Source organism: Spermophilus citellus (genome assembly GCF_964194105.1).
Source record: "Spermophilus citellus genome assembly, chromosome: 2".
Classification (NCBI taxonomy): Eukaryota; Metazoa; Chordata; class Mammalia; order Rodentia; family Sciuridae; genus Spermophilus; species Spermophilus citellus.
In genome coordinates this window covers 71,534,809-71,552,616 of record NC_138183.1, presented here as the reverse complement: position 1 = coordinate 71,552,616, position 17,808 = coordinate 71,534,809, and the positions used below count along the sequence as shown (strand labels likewise).

General features: G+C 40.5%; 1 protein-coding gene and 1 pseudogene across 4 annotated transcripts in view; both read right to left on the bottom strand.

Moving 5' to 3' along the window:
• TJP2 (tight junction protein 2) overlaps positions 1 to 17,808 on the bottom strand; it is a 151,149-nt gene that overhangs the window by 23,740 nt on the left and 109,601 nt on the right. For all 3 annotated transcript variants that reach the window (XM_081278791.1, XM_081278790.1, XM_081278792.1), the window contains 9 exons: positions 17,027 to 17,080; positions 14,561 to 14,685; positions 11,456 to 11,558; positions 9,674 to 10,295; positions 6,290 to 6,393; positions 4,462 to 4,615; positions 1,492 to 1,600; positions 1,263 to 1,393; positions 492 to 558 (listed from right to left, as the gene is read on the bottom strand). In XM_081278791.1, coding sequence (XP_081134917.1) covers positions 492 to 558; positions 1,263 to 1,393; positions 1,492 to 1,600; positions 4,462 to 4,615; positions 6,290 to 6,393; positions 9,674 to 10,295; positions 11,456 to 11,558; positions 14,561 to 14,685; positions 17,027 to 17,071 — 1,460 coding nt within the window. In that variant the 5' untranslated portion in view covers positions 17,072 to 17,080. The remainder of the gene's footprint in view (positions 1 to 491; positions 559 to 1,262; positions 1,394 to 1,491; positions 1,601 to 4,461; positions 4,616 to 6,289; positions 6,394 to 9,673; positions 10,296 to 11,455; positions 11,559 to 14,560; positions 14,686 to 17,026; positions 17,081 to 17,808) is intronic.
• LOC308640850 (acidic leucine-rich nuclear phosphoprotein 32 family member D-like) lies at positions 11,809 to 12,940 on the bottom strand (annotated as a pseudogene). Its single transcript has 2 exons — positions 12,887 to 12,940; positions 11,809 to 12,828 (listed from the first exon to the last, which is right to left on the bottom strand). The product of its transcript is annotated as an acidic leucine-rich nuclear phosphoprotein 32 family member D-like (transcript).

Genomic DNA, 17,808 nt, shown 5'->3' with positions numbered 1-17,808 from the left:
GCAGAGCCCTGGTTACCTCCGTTCCCTTCCCCACAATGGGATCATCATGTCACTGCAGCCACTACTGAGGCACCACAGTTTAACAATGCTTCACCTGTTTGGGGCTATGCCTCTGCCAAAAGCAAATATTCAAAATAATATTCTGGAGAAGTAGGCAGGCAAGCAGGGAACACCATCATCACCAAGTTCACCTAGTTCCACAAGTTGCTTTTCAAAAAAATGATTCCACTCTCATAAACATCAGCAGTACAGGTTGGTTAAAGGTAGCTGGTAAAGAAACCTATTCTTCTGGATTTCAGTTAAGGAGATGAGCAGTATGGAAAAGAAAACAGGAGAAAAAAGAAAGAGAAAGAGGAGCTGGGGTTATAGCTCAGCTGTGGAGCACTTGCCTAGCATTTGTGAGGCACTGAGTTTGATCCCTAGCACCACACAAAAATAAACAAATAAAATAAAGGTATGGTGTCCATCCACAAGGGGGGGGGGATATATACCCATATATTGCTTCATCTTCAGGACTGGGACGAAGAAAAGTTCTTGGAGCTGGTTTGGGTTGAGGAACTGTGGAATACAAAACATCCATTGTTACTGATGTGATGAGCAAGAGACAGTTTCTAAATTTCAAAACATAACAAATATTCAAATATTATTTCAAAGTTACCATAAATGGTATTTTTGCTGCTTAAGCTTTTATAGGTACCCACATAGGTACCCACATCTGGAATGGTGGGACATAATGGGTTATCGTGAAACTTAATTTTGAAGCATTAGCAGGTCCTAATACTTTCTCAAAATTGTAAGAAGAGAAACAAACCACCAAAATGCAATGTGCACATGTACAAGATGACAATATTTTCTAGAACTAAAAGATCATATAATGAGACTACATATTTCCCAGGTATAAATATTTATGCACACAAAACAGGATGATAACTGCAGGGTGGCAGAGTTAGGGTGATGAGTTTAGGATCATGGATGAAAGCAATAGGACTATCACCCATCAAATATGTCAAATATGACCAATTTTGATGGCATAAAAAGAGGATGGACTCAACCATTTTAAGAATGAGGGTTTTTTATATATATATATAATTTCTCTCTCCCTTTCAAACCACTCTCTAAATCTCATGATTCTAAACTCAAGTGTTGACAATGAATGTCTCAAGTTAGGGGTCTAGCTCAGTGGTACAGGATGCACTTTGCATGTACAATATCCTGGATTCAAACCATAGGCTCCCCCAAAATGAGTGGTCTTAAAGCCTCACCTGGTTCCTCTTGGTATCTGGGTTCCTTGTTGGTTTCTGTGACAACTGCAGCTGCAATGTCCCCAGAGGACTTGAATGGAGTGGGTGTGGCGCCCATTTTGGACAATCTGTTGGGCGTGTCCTCCCTTGAACTAAAGCATAGGTTATGTTAACATCTCAGAGGTAACAGGTACACAAACATGCATGTGTGTAGCTCCCCAGTGTGCAAGGGAAATACATGTCATCTCACCTTGGCCTTTCCTTCAGCTTCTCATTGGAGGAATGATAATCATAATCAGAATACTGCTGGCGTCTCTCTTCTGGAGAAAATGATCGGTTTGACTCTATTTCTGAGATATCTGTTTCAAAAAAAAAAAAAGACTTTATAGTAAAATATTTAAGGTATGTATCAGAAATTATGCTATTTCCTCAGTAGGAGATATGGGAAATGTAAGAGACGCAGGAAAAAAAAAGTTAACCTTAAGGGAAGGGCATTAAAAATTAATATAGAGGAAGTCAGATTCAGAACTGTACATTTCTCTTTTCATCCTACATTCCTTTATAACTGCTTCTGAAGGATGAAAATTCAGTTATAGTCAATTCTCAACATCTGCAGGACAACAGTTTCAGGCTCACTACAGCCAAAATCTGCAGGTGCTTAAGTCCTTTATATAAAATGGCATAGTATTTGCAAGTAACCTACACACATCTTCCTGTATACTCTAAAGATCCATCTAAAGATGACTTATAATGCCTGATACAATATAAACGCTAGGTAAATAGCAAAATAACAAGAAAAAGAGGTATTAAGCAATGAGTACTGAGAGATTGAATATGTGAAATGGCAAGAGGCTTTGGCAGAGTGCGCCCAAATATTACTACATTTATGTAGATTCAGCACAGTGCTCAGTATGAGACAATTCAAGTTTTGTTTCTTGGAACCTGATGGAATTGTTTTTTCCACATATATTCAATCTGTGGTTGACTGAATCTGAGGATACAGAACCAAGGACCTGGAAGACCAGCTATACTGTATTACATATTTGCTCATTCCCACCAAATAGATGAGTGCTTCTCAAACCTTAATGTGTATTCAGATCACCTAGGGATCTTCCTGAGGCACAGTTGTTCTGGGGTAGGGCTTGAGATTCTGCAGTTTTATCAATCTCCCAGATAACACTAATGCTGCTGAGGTGCTGGGGACCACACTCTGAGTAGCATGGAAATAAACTGCAAACTCCTAGGATACTGGGGTTAATCCTCACAATCCTTTTGCTTTCCTGAACTGCACTCTTGGCAGTGACCACATGACCAGACTTTTGATATGCTGGAGATCAAATTAAGTTTTAAGTTTTAAATTATTTTTTACAATATATTTTTAGTTGTCGATGGACCTTTATTTTATTCATTTATTTCTATGTGGTGCTGAGAATTAAATTTAGTGCCTCACATGTGTTAGGCAAGTGCTCTACCACTGAGCCACAACTCCAGCCCCAAATTTTTATGTTTTAAAAAGAAATTCTTTTTTTTTTAATTTTTATTATTAGTTGTTCAAAACATTACATAGCTCTTGACATATCATATTTCATATATTTGATTCAAGTGGGTTATGAACTCCCATTTTTACCTCGTATACGGATTGCAGAATCACATCGGTTACACATCCACATTTTTACATACTGCCATACTAGTGTCTTTTGTATTTTGCTGCCTTTCCTATCCCCTTCCTATCCCCTCTCCCCTCCCCTCCCCTCCCCTCCCATCTTCTCTCTCTACCCCATCTACTATAATTCATTTCTCTCCCTTGTTTCTTCTTCTCATGTTCTTCCTCCCTGCTCTGTTCTTAGTTGCTCTCCTTATATCAAAGAAGACATTTGGCATTTGTTTTTTAGGGATTGGCTTGCTTCACTAAGCATAATCTGCTCTAATGCCATCCATTTCCCTGAAAATGCCATGATTTTGTCATTTTTTAGTGCAGAGGACTACTCCATTGTGTATAAATGCCACATTTTTTTAATCCATTCATCTATTGAAGGGCATCTAGGTTGGTTCCACAGTCTAGCTATTGTGAATTGTGCTGCTATGAACATCGATGTAGCAGTATCCCTACGCTCTTTTAAGGTCTTCAGCGAACAGTCTGAGAAGGGGAATAGCTGGGTCAAATGGTGGTTCCATTCCCAGCTTTCCAAGGAAACTCCATACTACTTTCCAAATTGGCCGCACCAATTTGCAGTCCCACCAGCAATGCACAAGAGTACCCTTTTCCCCACATCCTCGCCAGCACTTGTTTTCATAATGGCTGCCAATCTTACTGGAGTGAGATGGTATCTTAGGGTGGTTTTGATTTGCATTTCTCTGACTGCTAGAGATGGTGAGCATTTTTTCATGTACTTGTTGATTGATTGTATGTCCTCCTCTGAGAAGTGTCTGTTCAGGTCCTTGGCCCATTTGTTGATTGGGTTATTTGAAATTCTTTTTTAAAAACCAAAAGCTTGTTTGAAATCTTAGAAACTTAACATTTTCTCAACTTTTCTGCACAAAAATAATAGCGAATGGTCAAGCAGGATAGAATGTGACTCCTTATGGCGTATATATAATTCATATCAGAGAAATGAATATAACTTTTAAAAAGAGAAAAGGTGACCTGAATTGAACACCACAATATCGAGCTATCTGGACTGATTCTTTATTATAGTGTGCACATATGTTAGTTATACTCCAGATTGCCTTCTTTATTGGAAATACTAACAGCCACTTTTAAAAAAACACACAAGCAAATGCAGGAAAAGAGCAATGAGCAAACTGATACATTATACAGATTAGTTCTCCAAACTGCTCAGACATGTATTTCTTTTCTTGAATCAGGGTGTATGTTGCCCAGGCTCCTGGGCTCAAGTGATCCTCCCATCTCAAACTCCAAGGTGGCTAGGACTATAGGTGCATGCCACCTTCCCACTACAGGTTTTGATTTCAGTGGCTTAATTAAGAGTTCTCTGGGAGTTTACAAGTGCACCAGAATTTCATACTGGAAACCTAATTTCAGTAGACACTTAATAAACAAATAACAACCAAACACTTAACTTTTGAAATTAAAGTTTAAAAGAGAACACTTCACTGGAAATTCAACTTCTGACTGACTGGCTTTGCTAACCGGATGAGAATGCAAGGCCAATGGTCCTACTGACTTTTGGCTAAGCTCCCCACCATCCTTTTTCCTTACCTTCTATTTCAGAGTCACTGTCATTTAGCGAGGGGATGTTTATGAGGGTCTGCTTGCTATCTCTCAACACAACGAGCTGGAGTTTTCCTCTGGACTTCTCTATCAATTTTCGTGCATCCATTAAAGACATGTTCTCAGTGACAGTTCCATTGATCTGTATTTATGAAAAATAATAATGCTATATACAATAGAATTTTCACAGCTAAGCATGCAATTTATATGTTTTCCTTCTACAAACATAAAGGCTTTGCTCAGACACTCAGACAGACTTGGACTTAGGATCATTGAATAAAAAAACAAAATCTTTTTTTTTTTTTTTTTTAAGAGAGAGTGAGAGGAGAGAGAGAGAGAGAGAATTTTTTTTAATAAATTTTTTTTTTTTTTTAGTTCTCGGCGGACACAACATCTTTGTTGGTATGTGGTGCTGAGGATTGAACCTGGGTCGCACACATGCCAGGCGAGCGCGCTACCGCTTGAGCCACATCTCCAGCCCCCAAAATCTTTTTTTTTTTTTAACCTTAGGCAATGAATATTTTTGTTTATTATGTTGCAGGTATATTATGCATAAAAAAGTTAATCTGCACGTCCTGTGTAGAGAATCCATAATTCTTACTCTCCAGAATTTCACATTCCATTACAGACATAGCAAACTTAAAAACCAGAACTGTTAATAAGAAAAATGGAAATTAATCCTCTAAGAAAATAACACTTAAAAAAATTAATGCACTAGTTATACATAATAATGGGTTTGGGGTTGGGGTTATGACTCAGCAGTAGAGCGCTCATGTTGCATGTATAAGGCCTGGGTTCGATCTTCAGCACCACATAAAAATAAATAAATAAAATAAAGTTATTAAAAATTGGGGTTCATGCTGACATATTCATAAATGCATATAACATAATTTTCTCCATTTCAATACCAGTACTATTTCCTTCCCTTCCCTCCTCCCTTCCCTGAGCCCCTTCCCCTATTCTACTGGTCTTTAACAATGCATTCCAATTTTATATATAACTATAATGCATTGAGTAAAAATAGATAAACAATAATTATCTTTTAAATTAAATGTAATCCTGAATACCTGGCTCCCAAATGCAACCATGTAAAAGCTGCAGTATACTCTGCTAATTTATTTAACAAGCAAGCTTAAGACAATTGTTTGGTTAACTACTGGAACATGTTTCCTCACTGGAGAGGTTTACGATAACTATTAAATTTAACCAGCATTCATATACTACCGCTCTCCCTTTCATCTTTCCTTATTTTAAGGAGTAAAAACCTCAACTTTAAGTCAACAGGAAAAGAGACAGTATTTTTTGAGGTTTCTTTTAAAAAGTGACATTAAAGGGGCTGGGGCTGTAGCTTAGTGGCAGAGTGCTTGCCTAGCATGGGTGAGGCATGGGTTTGATCCTCAGCACCACATAAAAATAAACAAATAAAATAAAGGTATTCTGTCTATCTACAACTAGGGGGAAATAAATAAATAAAGTAAGTAAGTAAGTAAGTAAAGTAAGTAAGTAAGTGACACTAAAGTTGTCCAAAAGAGCAATGAGCAAATGGATACATTATATAGGTTAGTTCTCTGGTTTTTCTTCTTTTTCTTTTTTTCCCCTCAGTGCTGGGGATGGGACTCAGGGCCTGGCATGTGCTCTACCATAGTACTATACCTACAGCCCTGAGCCTGGTTTTTCTGATAAAATCATCTTGCTGTGCTGCTCTTCCTATTGATTCCCAACACAGCCAAGTTTTTCTTTATTGGCATTTGAACGTGGAGTTGCATACTAGGAATGCATTTAGGAACATAGCTGTTCTCTGTCCTCATCCACCCACCTTGAGAATTATGTCCCCTTCATGAAGATTGCCATCTTTAGTTGCCAGACCTGTTCTGGTCATCTCCTTGATGAAGATCTGACTCCCCAGCCGGAGACCATACTCTAGAAACAAAAACATAAATACACACGTATGTCAGCCTAGCTACCATTTAAAAAATTACAAAAAATTAATATCATGTGGAATGTTCTATTGTTATGGGCCTAGACTCTTATTTAAAAAAAAAAAAAATCAAGGTCATTAAAAAAAAAAAAAAGAGGCAGAGGAATTATTCCACATTTAAAAAGAGACATAAAAGCCAAAGGCAGTGCATGAACTCCATAGATCCTTGATCCAGCACAGGGGAGGGGATGGGTCACAATATTTTGGACTAATTCCAAAATGAGCTATATTATAATATATGACAGGCTATTAATGTTTATTTCCTTAAGTGTGACAGTGGCATTGTGATATAGGAGAATGTTCTTATTCTTGAGAGATTTCACCTGCTGGAATATTTACTGGTAATGAGTGAAGCTGCTTATAACTTACTTTCAAGGGGGTTCAAAGAAAAAAAGGGAGGAAAAGGACATAGAAAGCAAATGTAGCAAAATGTTAACAATTGGTAGGACTGGGTGAAGGCTATAGGTGTAAGCTACAAAATTAATACTTTTCAAATAAAATGTTGGAAACAAAAAAGCAACTCAGCACATCTTCTGCTGACAATGAGGCTGCCCCCAAAAGGAAGTATGCAATACTCCCTTCTGTAACAATGTAACCGGTACAGGGTCATGCGCTGAAAGTTCAGTGTGTGAAGAAAAGCAGTACGACAGGCAAGGCAATTCTGAAAGAATTCAACTAAAGCCAGCAGAGCTCTGGGTGTTCATGCACTTGGCATTACCATCAAATGAAAATAACACATTAACTAAGGATGTGTATTTTTAAATATTTTAAATGTTCTTCAAACTATTCTGATTTTCCTTATTAAACCTGTAAGAACATGCATTTTAAGGATGAATTTTGGTTACTTTAAGAAGCTATGACAATCTAGAAGTCTGAAAACAAATACATTCATTTTTTTTTAATTATCACCACTGTTCTAAAAGAAAATCTTATTATAAAACAGTAACTTTCTCTAATTCAGGAAAGTTATGAAGTAAATTTAAAAATTAAGTTTTTGATGGTTTACAGTAAACCTGAATCCCTCACATACACAAGGAGCTGATACGAATACCAAACAGGAAGGGTGAGGACTCCTCTACTTTCATGGGTGATGACCCTCTACTGGTCAAACAGCATCGCAGCCCCGGACACAAGGCTGACAAGTCTGACTGAATAATTTCTTTCTTATATATCAATACCCCCTCTATCCTCTTAAAAATTGCACTTCTGTTATACTTTGCAAATAGATTTGTTAATGTATGTGTGGGCATTTCTTAAATGAAGAAATCAGCTGACCAGCTTCTAAGACCTTGACATGCAAGGTTATATGGTGCCCAATGAAATGAGCCTATGAATTGATGGTATTTTTTCCTTAATCAAATGTATGTCTGACCTATTGTTGAACTTCTTATGCACACTAGACAATGAAAGCTAAGTTATTACATAATCTTAGCAAAGGGAGAAAAAAATTCTTTTAAAGTGGAGGGCTGAGGCTGTAGTTCAGTGGGAGAGCACTTTCCTAGCACATGTGAGGCCCTGGGTCCAGTCCCCAGCAAATGCTCCCCCCACAAAACACACACACACACACACACACACACACACACACACACACTTAGGATAATGTGTTTCTAAATTGTGGGGTTTGAGATCAACTTAGTGGGCTGTAATCAGTATTTTAAAAATTTAATGTAATGGAATTCTCAGGTACACCACACTGAAAACGTAATGTTCCACCAAACTTCTGTTAAAAGTTTTTGACACGGAGGTGCTTCTATGACTGTTTACAAGAAATAGTTATTTTCATGGCAGGAGCTAGGGAAAGAGGGAAGAAGGTGGAGGAAGAGCAAAAGGAGAAAGAAAGGAGAAGTTTGAAAAGCAGTGCATTCAGGAACTTAAGATCCTGGGTGCATGCCCCAAAGCATAGGGTCAGACTCTTAAAGAGGTGTCTCTTATCATATTCTCACTCTCAAAACTTCTCTATATCCCATCTGTCAATCTAGATACAGGGTGGTTCTTATTCTGCTTGAGGGTTCTTGAATGATCACCTCCTCACAAGAGTTATAAAAATTCTGTGAAATCATTACACCTAAGATGCACCTTCTTCAGGATGATGCGTTCTCAGCTTTCAGCTTTATTTTCTTACCCTGAACCCCACTCAGCCCCTCACATTATTCTTCAGTTATTTCAATAGGCACCTGGTTATATAAACCCTTTATGAAAAATTAAGAGAAAACAAGCCCTCTCATCTGGCAGGCTATTTAAATGCAAATCCCCAAACTGAAAAGCAAGAGGTCTTTCACTTTCACTTTGCATGGGGGTGGGGGCACTTTTCTTCTTTTTTTCTCTAGAAATAACCATTGGAGAGCAAAAGGAGATAAGATATGTTAGAAGAAATTTTAAGTCAGAAGACCAGTACTGGTGCTAGGACTAGCTCAACAATGGGCTCTCAAGCCCTGTTCACTCACCTACTGATCTCCTATCAGCTATTCCCAAGGGATGGAGTTTGAGTTCTAGCTCCATCACCTATATACTGGCTTCAAGACGGGCAAGTTGCTTCCCCATCTGAGACTCAGAATCTTCACCTATGAACTCCAGGCGTTAACTGCTTCTCTAGCTGCAATATAGAGTTTTGATGCCTCTTGGATGTGATAAAATGGGTGTGGCAGAGACCACCTCCACCACAGATCTACCCAAACACCTCCCTATATCACGGTATTCCTGACCTACAGCACTAGAATAAAACCTCCTTCCACACAGGGTTCTTATAAGGATTAAATAAGAGAATATTTACCCAGCATAGCTCCTGGCATAGAACAAAAAATCAAGAAGTGCTGGAGTACTGTCTTCTCTCTTGGTTTCTCTAGCTTGAGAAGCCCACTACCTGCAGGCCCCAGGGCCACTCCATGTTTCTGATTCCATGGGGCTGGGATGAGGCCTAAGAATCTGCATTGTAACAAGTGTCCAGGTGATATGCTACTTAGAGAACCACTGGCCTGGTAATGCAAAGCCAAACTTGGAGAGCCTGGTTTTGCCATGGTGAAACTATTGCACAGGGCAATGGACTCTTCTATGCCTGTTTCTTTGTCTATAAAATAATGGTACAGGCGGTGCTCCCTCAGGGTGCAGTTTGTAAGAATTAAATGAGCCAACAGGTGACCGGCACTGAGGCCAAAGCTGGGCACCTAGGAGGTGTTATGGAAGAGCTGGTTATAACTAGTAGCACAGTGCTTGTTTTCCACCTACCTTCATTAGGTTTGCTTTTCATCAGAAGGACCCCAATGGGCCTGTCCGAGTCTGACTGGCCGGTGTGCTCTGGCCGAGCCCTGGGCTGGGGGCTGGGGCTGCGGGAATGCAGGTGCTCTCGGCTGTGGCTCCTGGCGCCCTCGTAGCGGGCATCGGGCTGCGCCCTGCGGCGGTGCTCGGTGGGAGGGCTGTAGGTGCGATCTTCGGGCTCGTAGGCCTGGTGATAGGCCCGCTCGTAGTCCCGGTCAATGCTCCGGCCACGGCTGCGGTCCCGGGGTGGTCCAAAGCCGTGGTCCAGGCCGCGCTCCAGGCTCCGGCCACGACTGCGATCTCGGGCGCGTCCATAGTCCTGGTCCAGGCCGCGCTCCAGGCTCCGGCCGCGGCTGCGGTCCCGGCTGCGGTCCTGCTCCCGGCTGTATGCCCGCTGGTAGGGACGGCCCCTTTCGTCCTCCCAGCTGTGGCTCAGCCTGTCGTGGCTGCTATGCCGGCTCCTCTCGCTGTACCCGCTGCGGAAACTTCCACCATCAAAGTCGTCCATCGCCTCAAAAGCCCGGTCATCCTGACTGAGGGGTGGGCTGCCCTGCAGCGGCGCCACCTGCACCTTCCGGGGCCTCTTGACTACCTGTCAATAAGACAGACACTGTTGGATGCAGGACAGCCGCAATTCAACACAGAGAAGGAGGTGGTCAGGGTGCTGGTTCTAGTTTCAATAAAACAGGTCCCTCTTCACTCACAGCATCAGAAAATGAAGAAAAACACCCCCCCCCAAAACAAACAAACAAACAAAAATAACCCTCTGTCTCTTAAACAATCAGTTATGACCCTGCCTGTGCACTAAGTCTTGGGTTTCTCATCAGGAACCAGAGTCAGTTAAAACCTCAGGGAGTTAAAATAAGACAATAACTGTGAAGGCTCTGCATTCCCTGTCTCAAATGGAGAATAATAAGAACACCTGCTTCCACCGAGAGCAAAAAGCCTCAGAGGCTGGAACTCTCTATATTATGAAGATTCAGAAAGTGAGACATTCTATATGTAACTGCCTAGACTCTTCCAAAATTTAATACCACTAAAAAGAAGGGGTGCCAGGCACATGCTTATAATCCCAGTGACTCATGAGGCTGAGGCAAGAGGATAACAACTTTGTGACCATCCTGGGCAACTTAGAGAGATCCTGTCTCAAAATCAAAAATAAAAAGGGCTAGAATTATAGCTCAATGGAAGTTCAATTCCCAGTAAACCCCCTCCACCTACACACACACACACACACACACACACACACACACACAGAGTGAAAGGAGGGAGAGAGGCAAGGGAAAAAAGGTACCCTTTTAGATTAAAAGAGAGTAAAGAAATAATTAGATGATTAAACGTGGATCCTGGAAGAAGAAAAGACTATAAAAGACATCTTGAGATATGCACTGAATATCAGGTCATACTGCAGAAATACAAATTTTCTTAACTATGTTAGTAGCATTATGGTACTTAGAAGAACGTCCTTATTCTTAGATTCATGCTAAGTAAGAACTGTCATGACACCGTGATGTTGCCTAGATAGGAGAACTGCTGGCCTTAGGAGAAGGACGAGGAAAAGGCCAGAAGGATGGCTTATGCACATCTTCACATCACCCATAACATCACCCTCCAAAAGCACTAAGGACACAAGAAGCTAGTGGGCCCTAGGTTACATAATTCTATCAAATGCTCAGAAGCAAGCGGTAATATTCTTCTGGGCATAAAAACAAAATGCTGTTGAGGCAAGCCGAAAGCCAAGCCAGTACTTACAATGGCAGCAATCTTCCCACTTTTTCTCAGCTGCTGAACTGCAAATGAATGGAGCACATCCTCCATGGGGGTGCCATTAACCATGACCACCCTGTCATTTTCTCTGTAAACAAGAAATAAAAGCAGGTCATGAAAAACTCCCATCTACTCGATGGAAATCATTTATTTAGATAGAACATAAGCAGCAAATTGACCCAAGATGCTTATTAAAGGGCTCCCAAAGATCAGTCAACTTGGTCAGAGTTCTTCTGAGGAAAGAAATTGAGCCACAGAGCTCAATTTTTTTTTTCAAAATGTTAAGATTTTATTTACAAAGCTTTTTTGTTGTACAGAAAGTAAAAATGCTGTTACAATCTCGGTGTGACTGGTAGCCTCAGACAGTTGACTCACCAATCACAGTTATCCATGCTACAGCAAGAGTCTTACACAAAAAACCTAACAATGCTTACAATTTTGTTGGGGCAAAGTCCCCAAGCTTGGTGGTGGATTACCAAGAGGGACTAAAAGGAGGAAGGCGGAATGTCACAGGAACTATTCTTTGGCTCTTTGGGTGGGTGGACATCGTGGGGTTTGTATCACAGCTACCTTTTTTTTTTTTTCTTTTTTAAACAGCTATCAAATCCATGAGCAGTCCAACCAATACTGAACAGTTCTGTTTTGCAGTATATCTGGGGTCTTAATCATCTTCTCCTTCATCATCTGTTTCTCTCTTCCTCTTCACCTTTCCCGATTTCTTCCTCCTCTTCATGCTCATCCTCATCTTCATCTTCATCTACTTCTCCATCATGCCCAAATTCTTCTTCCTCCCTGCTGACCTCATCTTCATCTTCTTCCCCCTCTACATCTTCTTCTTCATCTTCTTCATCAAACTCTTCCTCCTCACCATCCTCATCCTCCTCATCTTCTCCTTCTTCATCCTCCTCTTCTTCATCCATACCATCCACCTCTGCATCTGAGTCAGGGGCTTCCCCATCTTCTGGATCATAGCTTCCAGGTAGGTCAGCTGGGGCAGGAGCCTGAACACACTCTCTCAGTAATCATTCAGATTAGTGATTTCACAGTTAAAAAGATCCAGGCTCTTCAGACAATCCAATTTTTTTCAAAGGTTCCAAGGTGCTGATATCTTTCAGTTTATTTCCACTTAAATCTAGATGTGTGAGATTTGGAAGTTTTTCTGCTAACATATCCAGACCTCCATAGATTCTACTGTCACTGAGCTCAAGCTTTTTCAATTTAGGTAGCTTGGGGAGATTTAAAACTGAAATCAAGCCTACATTTATTAAACTGAGGAACTACAAGTTCACAAATTCAGCAGTTAAGCCCTCAATTTTTCCATCATTTGATTTGCAATTGTCCAAGACAAGTTCTCCAACCTTTTAATTTCCAACAAATAGTCACAGGGCTCTGGCCTATTTTGGGCAAGACCTAAGGAGCTGCTGGGGTCCTGTTTCTCAGCTCCAGGTGGATCCTCCTCTTCATGTCCATGTTGCCCTCGTACCCCCTCTTCAAAACTTAACTTTCCGCGGCGGGGCGGAGGGGGCAGGCCTGCGCAGCAAGGGCGGTCAGAGGGGATCTGCTCGCGGCAGCAGCCAGCAGCGCGGTCCCGTGCGGTGGGCGAGCGGAGCCCCCGGAGCCAAGTTACTCGCGGGAGCGGAGAGAAACCATGGAGGGAAAAGTGGGCTGCAGCGCAGACCACTTAGGAAGAAAGAGGACTGCCCCCAGACCACTGGGCCACCCCAGCAGGCACCTAGTAACGGTGAGATCTGTACTCAAAGAAATTTCTCTGTCTTCTGTTAGTGAGGTGCATGGAGGGCTTCAGAAAAATCTACAAACACTCTCCCAAAATAAGTATATACCCATTTGTGCTTGTTTGGAGGGAAGCAAGTCAAGAGCCTGCATCAGATTCCTAAAGAAATTTTAAAGGTTGGGGATATAGTTCAGTGGTAGAGCATGCAAACAAGCCCCAAGTTCAACCCCAGTGCAGCCAAAAAAAAAAGAAAGAAAGAAAGAAAATTTAAGAACACAAAATTGTATTCCTTTAACTGACCCCAAAAAATATTTTAAAATTTCACATTGCTCATATCAAAGAGTACAAACTTTGACAGGACCATATGGACTTTAAACAGAACCTCAATGTTTGACCTACCTGGCCAATGCAGCCATCTAGCTAACTTTAGATTCTGCCCTGAGAAGTTATCGCGAGAGAATTCAGACATGTATCTTTTAAATTGGCATTATCTCTTCAGGCCACAAGGCTGGCAAATTTGTGCTTTATTGCAGTATCTTTTCCCAATTTCTGCGTCCCTCTTATAAATAAAGGTCATTATTTAACCAAAGTCACTCAGTATTTTTTTTTTTTTTTTTTGATAGTACTGGAGATTAAACCCAGGGGACCAACGCAGGGCCTCAGGCTAGGAATGTAGCCCAGTGGTGGAATACTTGCCTACCATGTACCAGGCCCTGGGTTCAACACCAGGACTGCAAAAAGAAAGCCAAAATCAAAACAAAACCAAGGAACTCACACGTTAGGCATAAGCTCAACCACTGAGCTATCTCCCCAGCCATCCTGATTAAAAACTTTAAAAAAATATTTTTAGTTGTAGATGGACACAATACTTTTATTTATTTATATGTGGTGCTGAAGATCGAACTCAGTACCTCACACATGCTAGGCAAGCACTCTACCACTGAGCCACAACCCCAGCACTCTCTCATTAAAAAATTTAAACAATATAAAATAAAATAAATGTAAACGGTCTGTGATAGGTATTAACAGTGTGGTGGGGAGAAACATGCCAACTTTAGGCTCCATGTTCAGAAATGATTCCTAAACCGAGAAGTGATGTTTGCAACTACCTTCTTATAGGGTGAAAAAATAATTGCCCTCCTCTCCACAGAGTTTAAATGTCCCCCAAGGTTTGGGGACTGTTAAAACATGGTGTGCTAGTTATGGCCTCAAGTACTGCTTGAAGACTTTTCAAATGTTATATAAAACTGTTTTGGTTTTTTCCTAAGAAGTGCACATCAACCAAAGTACCCTGTCTAGTGACAATTGGCACAGTTGGCAGGAACCAGGGGTGGGGTGGGGGGTGGGAGGAGACTCACTGAAGCAGGCCATCAGCTGGTCCTCCCGGGAGCACATCAGAAATGACTATGGATGTTTCTCCATTTTCAAAGTGGGGGTTGTCTCTGCCTCCAGACACTGCAATTCCAAATCCTCTTTTGGAATCCTGTTCATTGGGGTTAGGAGAAAAATGTTAAAATCCTTCCACAAGTGGCTTTCAGGATTTATTACAAGTGCTTAATAAAACAAAGGTCAAATCAATGACCAGAGATAGCTCAGGAACAGATGGGCTTACAGAAATAAATAAAAAACAAAATTAAGCGTCATTGTAGTAAGCAGACAGGTTTATAAAGGGAAATCCCTTATCTAAAATAAACAGCCTTGTGAAAAATGTAAAAGATGGATATGTACAGACTGGAGTTATCCCGAGAAGCTGGCAGAAGAAAGAAATAATGTATTCTGTCCACATAGGTGTGTGCTGTTCAAAGTACCAATCACATCTGCTTGCATCATGCTGGCCAAAGCTGGCACGATTCCAACTTTAGTAAAAGCTGAGTTTGTGCATATTTTTTTTTAAATTTTTTTAAGTCTGGGACTAAACTCCGGGGTGCTCTACCACTGAACAATATCCATCCCTAGCCCTTTTTATTTTTATTCTGCAAACCTTCTGCCTCAGCCTCCTAAGTTTTTGGGATTATAGATATGCACCATTACACTTGACTCTAAAACTGCATTTTCGAAAGTATATCTTTAACTCCAAGTTAAATGGGCTGCTGGTTTCATTTTTAATATAGGGTAAAAAGTACATGTATTTAAAGATCAAATCCAAACATAAAATTAGTATTGAGATCTTATGAGTGAGCAAAGCATTAAACTTTTTTTCGACATGCCCAGAAGAATGGAAATTAATATATATCCAAGGGTAGTCCAGCAATGCACACCAGTGAATCCAGGTAAAAAATAATCCTAACTCTTTTTGGTGTTAAAAAAGCTAAGCCCAGTTTCTAAACATAAGAGGTGGCAGTATAATTCTAAATCTGGGTTAGTGATTTAAAAAAAAAAAAAAAAAATCTAATCAGAGAATAAAAAAAAAATCTCTAGCCCCAAGGAAAAGTTCTAGTTTGGGGCCCCTATGCTGACATTTCAAACCCCAAACAGGCTGGGTCATTGTCTATTAAACATATGGCTATGAATCTGGCAGCATCAGACACCTGGTTTTAGATAGAAGCAGAACCATCCTCTATACCAATCCTAAAAAGTTCCTCACTTCAGCTAATTTGGGGCCTACAACTCAAAAGCCACATGAAATTCTAGTAGAATGGGCACAGAAAAGAACCAAGATGACTAAAACTGAAAATAAAGACCTGAATGGGCAAAGTTCTCCAACTAAAGAATCTGAAATGACTGATACAGAAGTTTGGGCACCTGGGCACTGACCCACTGACAACTTTTTCTACCTGGATTCTCACTGAACATTTAATGTGGGAATGAAATTTTCACAGAAGACAGGGCTGGAGGCTCAGGGTGGTGCTAAGGGTCAAAGGAAATCTTTAACTTTGAGGAATTCCCAGTCCCCTCTAGGAGGTGACAGAGGGAAGATTCCTGTGGGGAAGAAGATCACTGCTGGGCTCAGTGGTGCTGACAGGAAGGCGCTTGATGGAATGAGAACCAGGGATGGTGGGCTGGGGATGTGGGACAGCCACTAACTACCAGGTGTGAGGCCTTGGGTTTGAGCCCCAGCAGTTCAAAAACATAAATAAGTAAAAACTAATTGAGGATCACACAGGTAGTTCTAGACCAGCTCAGCCTCACAGAAAAGACTTAAAGGCTCTTGGTTGCTATGCTTGCCTAGAGCAGGGCTAACACCTATTATGTCTACCTAAAACTTGGCTATCAAAAAGGGAGCTAACATGTACGTACGGAGTGCCAATCTCCATGGATTGGAAGCTCTATGAATCCCCTCATTCAATGAACAAGGGTAATACCTGTGAGATGACTTTAAAAGTAAGTAAAATATACTAATATATGGAATTAATTCTTTCAATACCATGGGGAGGTGGATTTTTACCTTGATTAACTCAACCATTCTTAAAACAATCAGGAGAGCAAGAAGAACAGAACCCGTCACCTGATTCCTAAGTCAATCTTTTCTAATTTAGTTTGTGTTTAAAACTCACTTGACAGTTATAAGGTATATGGATTATAGTGAAAAATATCCACCCTCAAACAGTACATAGGTTATTTTCATTCTTCCCTTACTTTTCTCTTTGTTTCATAACCTGCACTGTCTAGAAATAAGCGACAGCATTCAATATTCTACGAAAGGTTCCACAGTATACAGAACTTAACCACAAAACCTAACAGCAGGCAAATCTTTGTTAATGCTGTGGTTACTGCCAGCTAGTACAGATGATGCGTGATCTAAAGAACGGAAACACAAGTGGGTGGACAAAAATAAATAAGATCAAAACCTTGACTGTATAACACAGGACATGTGCAGAACTCACCTTCTGTAGGGTCACAGTGTACTGTTCCCATATCAGCTCCTCCATGCCTGGGGCCTGTTTTAAAATAAGCAAAAACAACTTGATTAAAGCCGCAAATCTCTCAGTGCCAGAAATAAAACTGTAACTGTAATTCAGGATGTCTCAATTTAAAGTCCAACTCCCAATTTCTATGTATCAGAAAGTCAAACTGTGCTCAGAATGTCATGCTACCTATTTTCATACTCTCTTTCCATGAAATGGTTTCCTTAATACAGTACTAGAAAAATAGAGAAATACACAGTGAGAGCCCCTAAAAAAAAATAAATAAATAAAAGGGATAAAATGTTAAGGGCTGAGCCCTTTTATCATCACCACTCACACTGTCAACATAAAAACCTTAAAAAAAAAAAAAAGTAAACTATGACAGTGGCCCACCTCTATAACCCTAGCTACCCAGGAATATCTCAAGTTCAAGGCCAACTGGGCAAATTTAGCAAGACCCTGCCTTGGGGACAAAGAAAAAACAAAAAAAAAAAAGTTTTCAAAAGATTTTCCCATTTTTTAAAGCATTCTCGAACCAACTTCCCTCAAAGGTAAAGTCAAGCAAATTTTCTGTATATTTAAGTCAAAAAAATTTCTCGACCTTACTGACAAGGGTTCCTTATGAGTTATCTGTGGGATCTTTTGGCTTTTTCTCTATCAGTGACACTGGATGCAAAATGGCCATGCCTGTATAAATAGGCCATAGGGGCTTCCATTTCAAACATTATTCCAAAACAGATGTCTAGAAGACCTTAAAAACA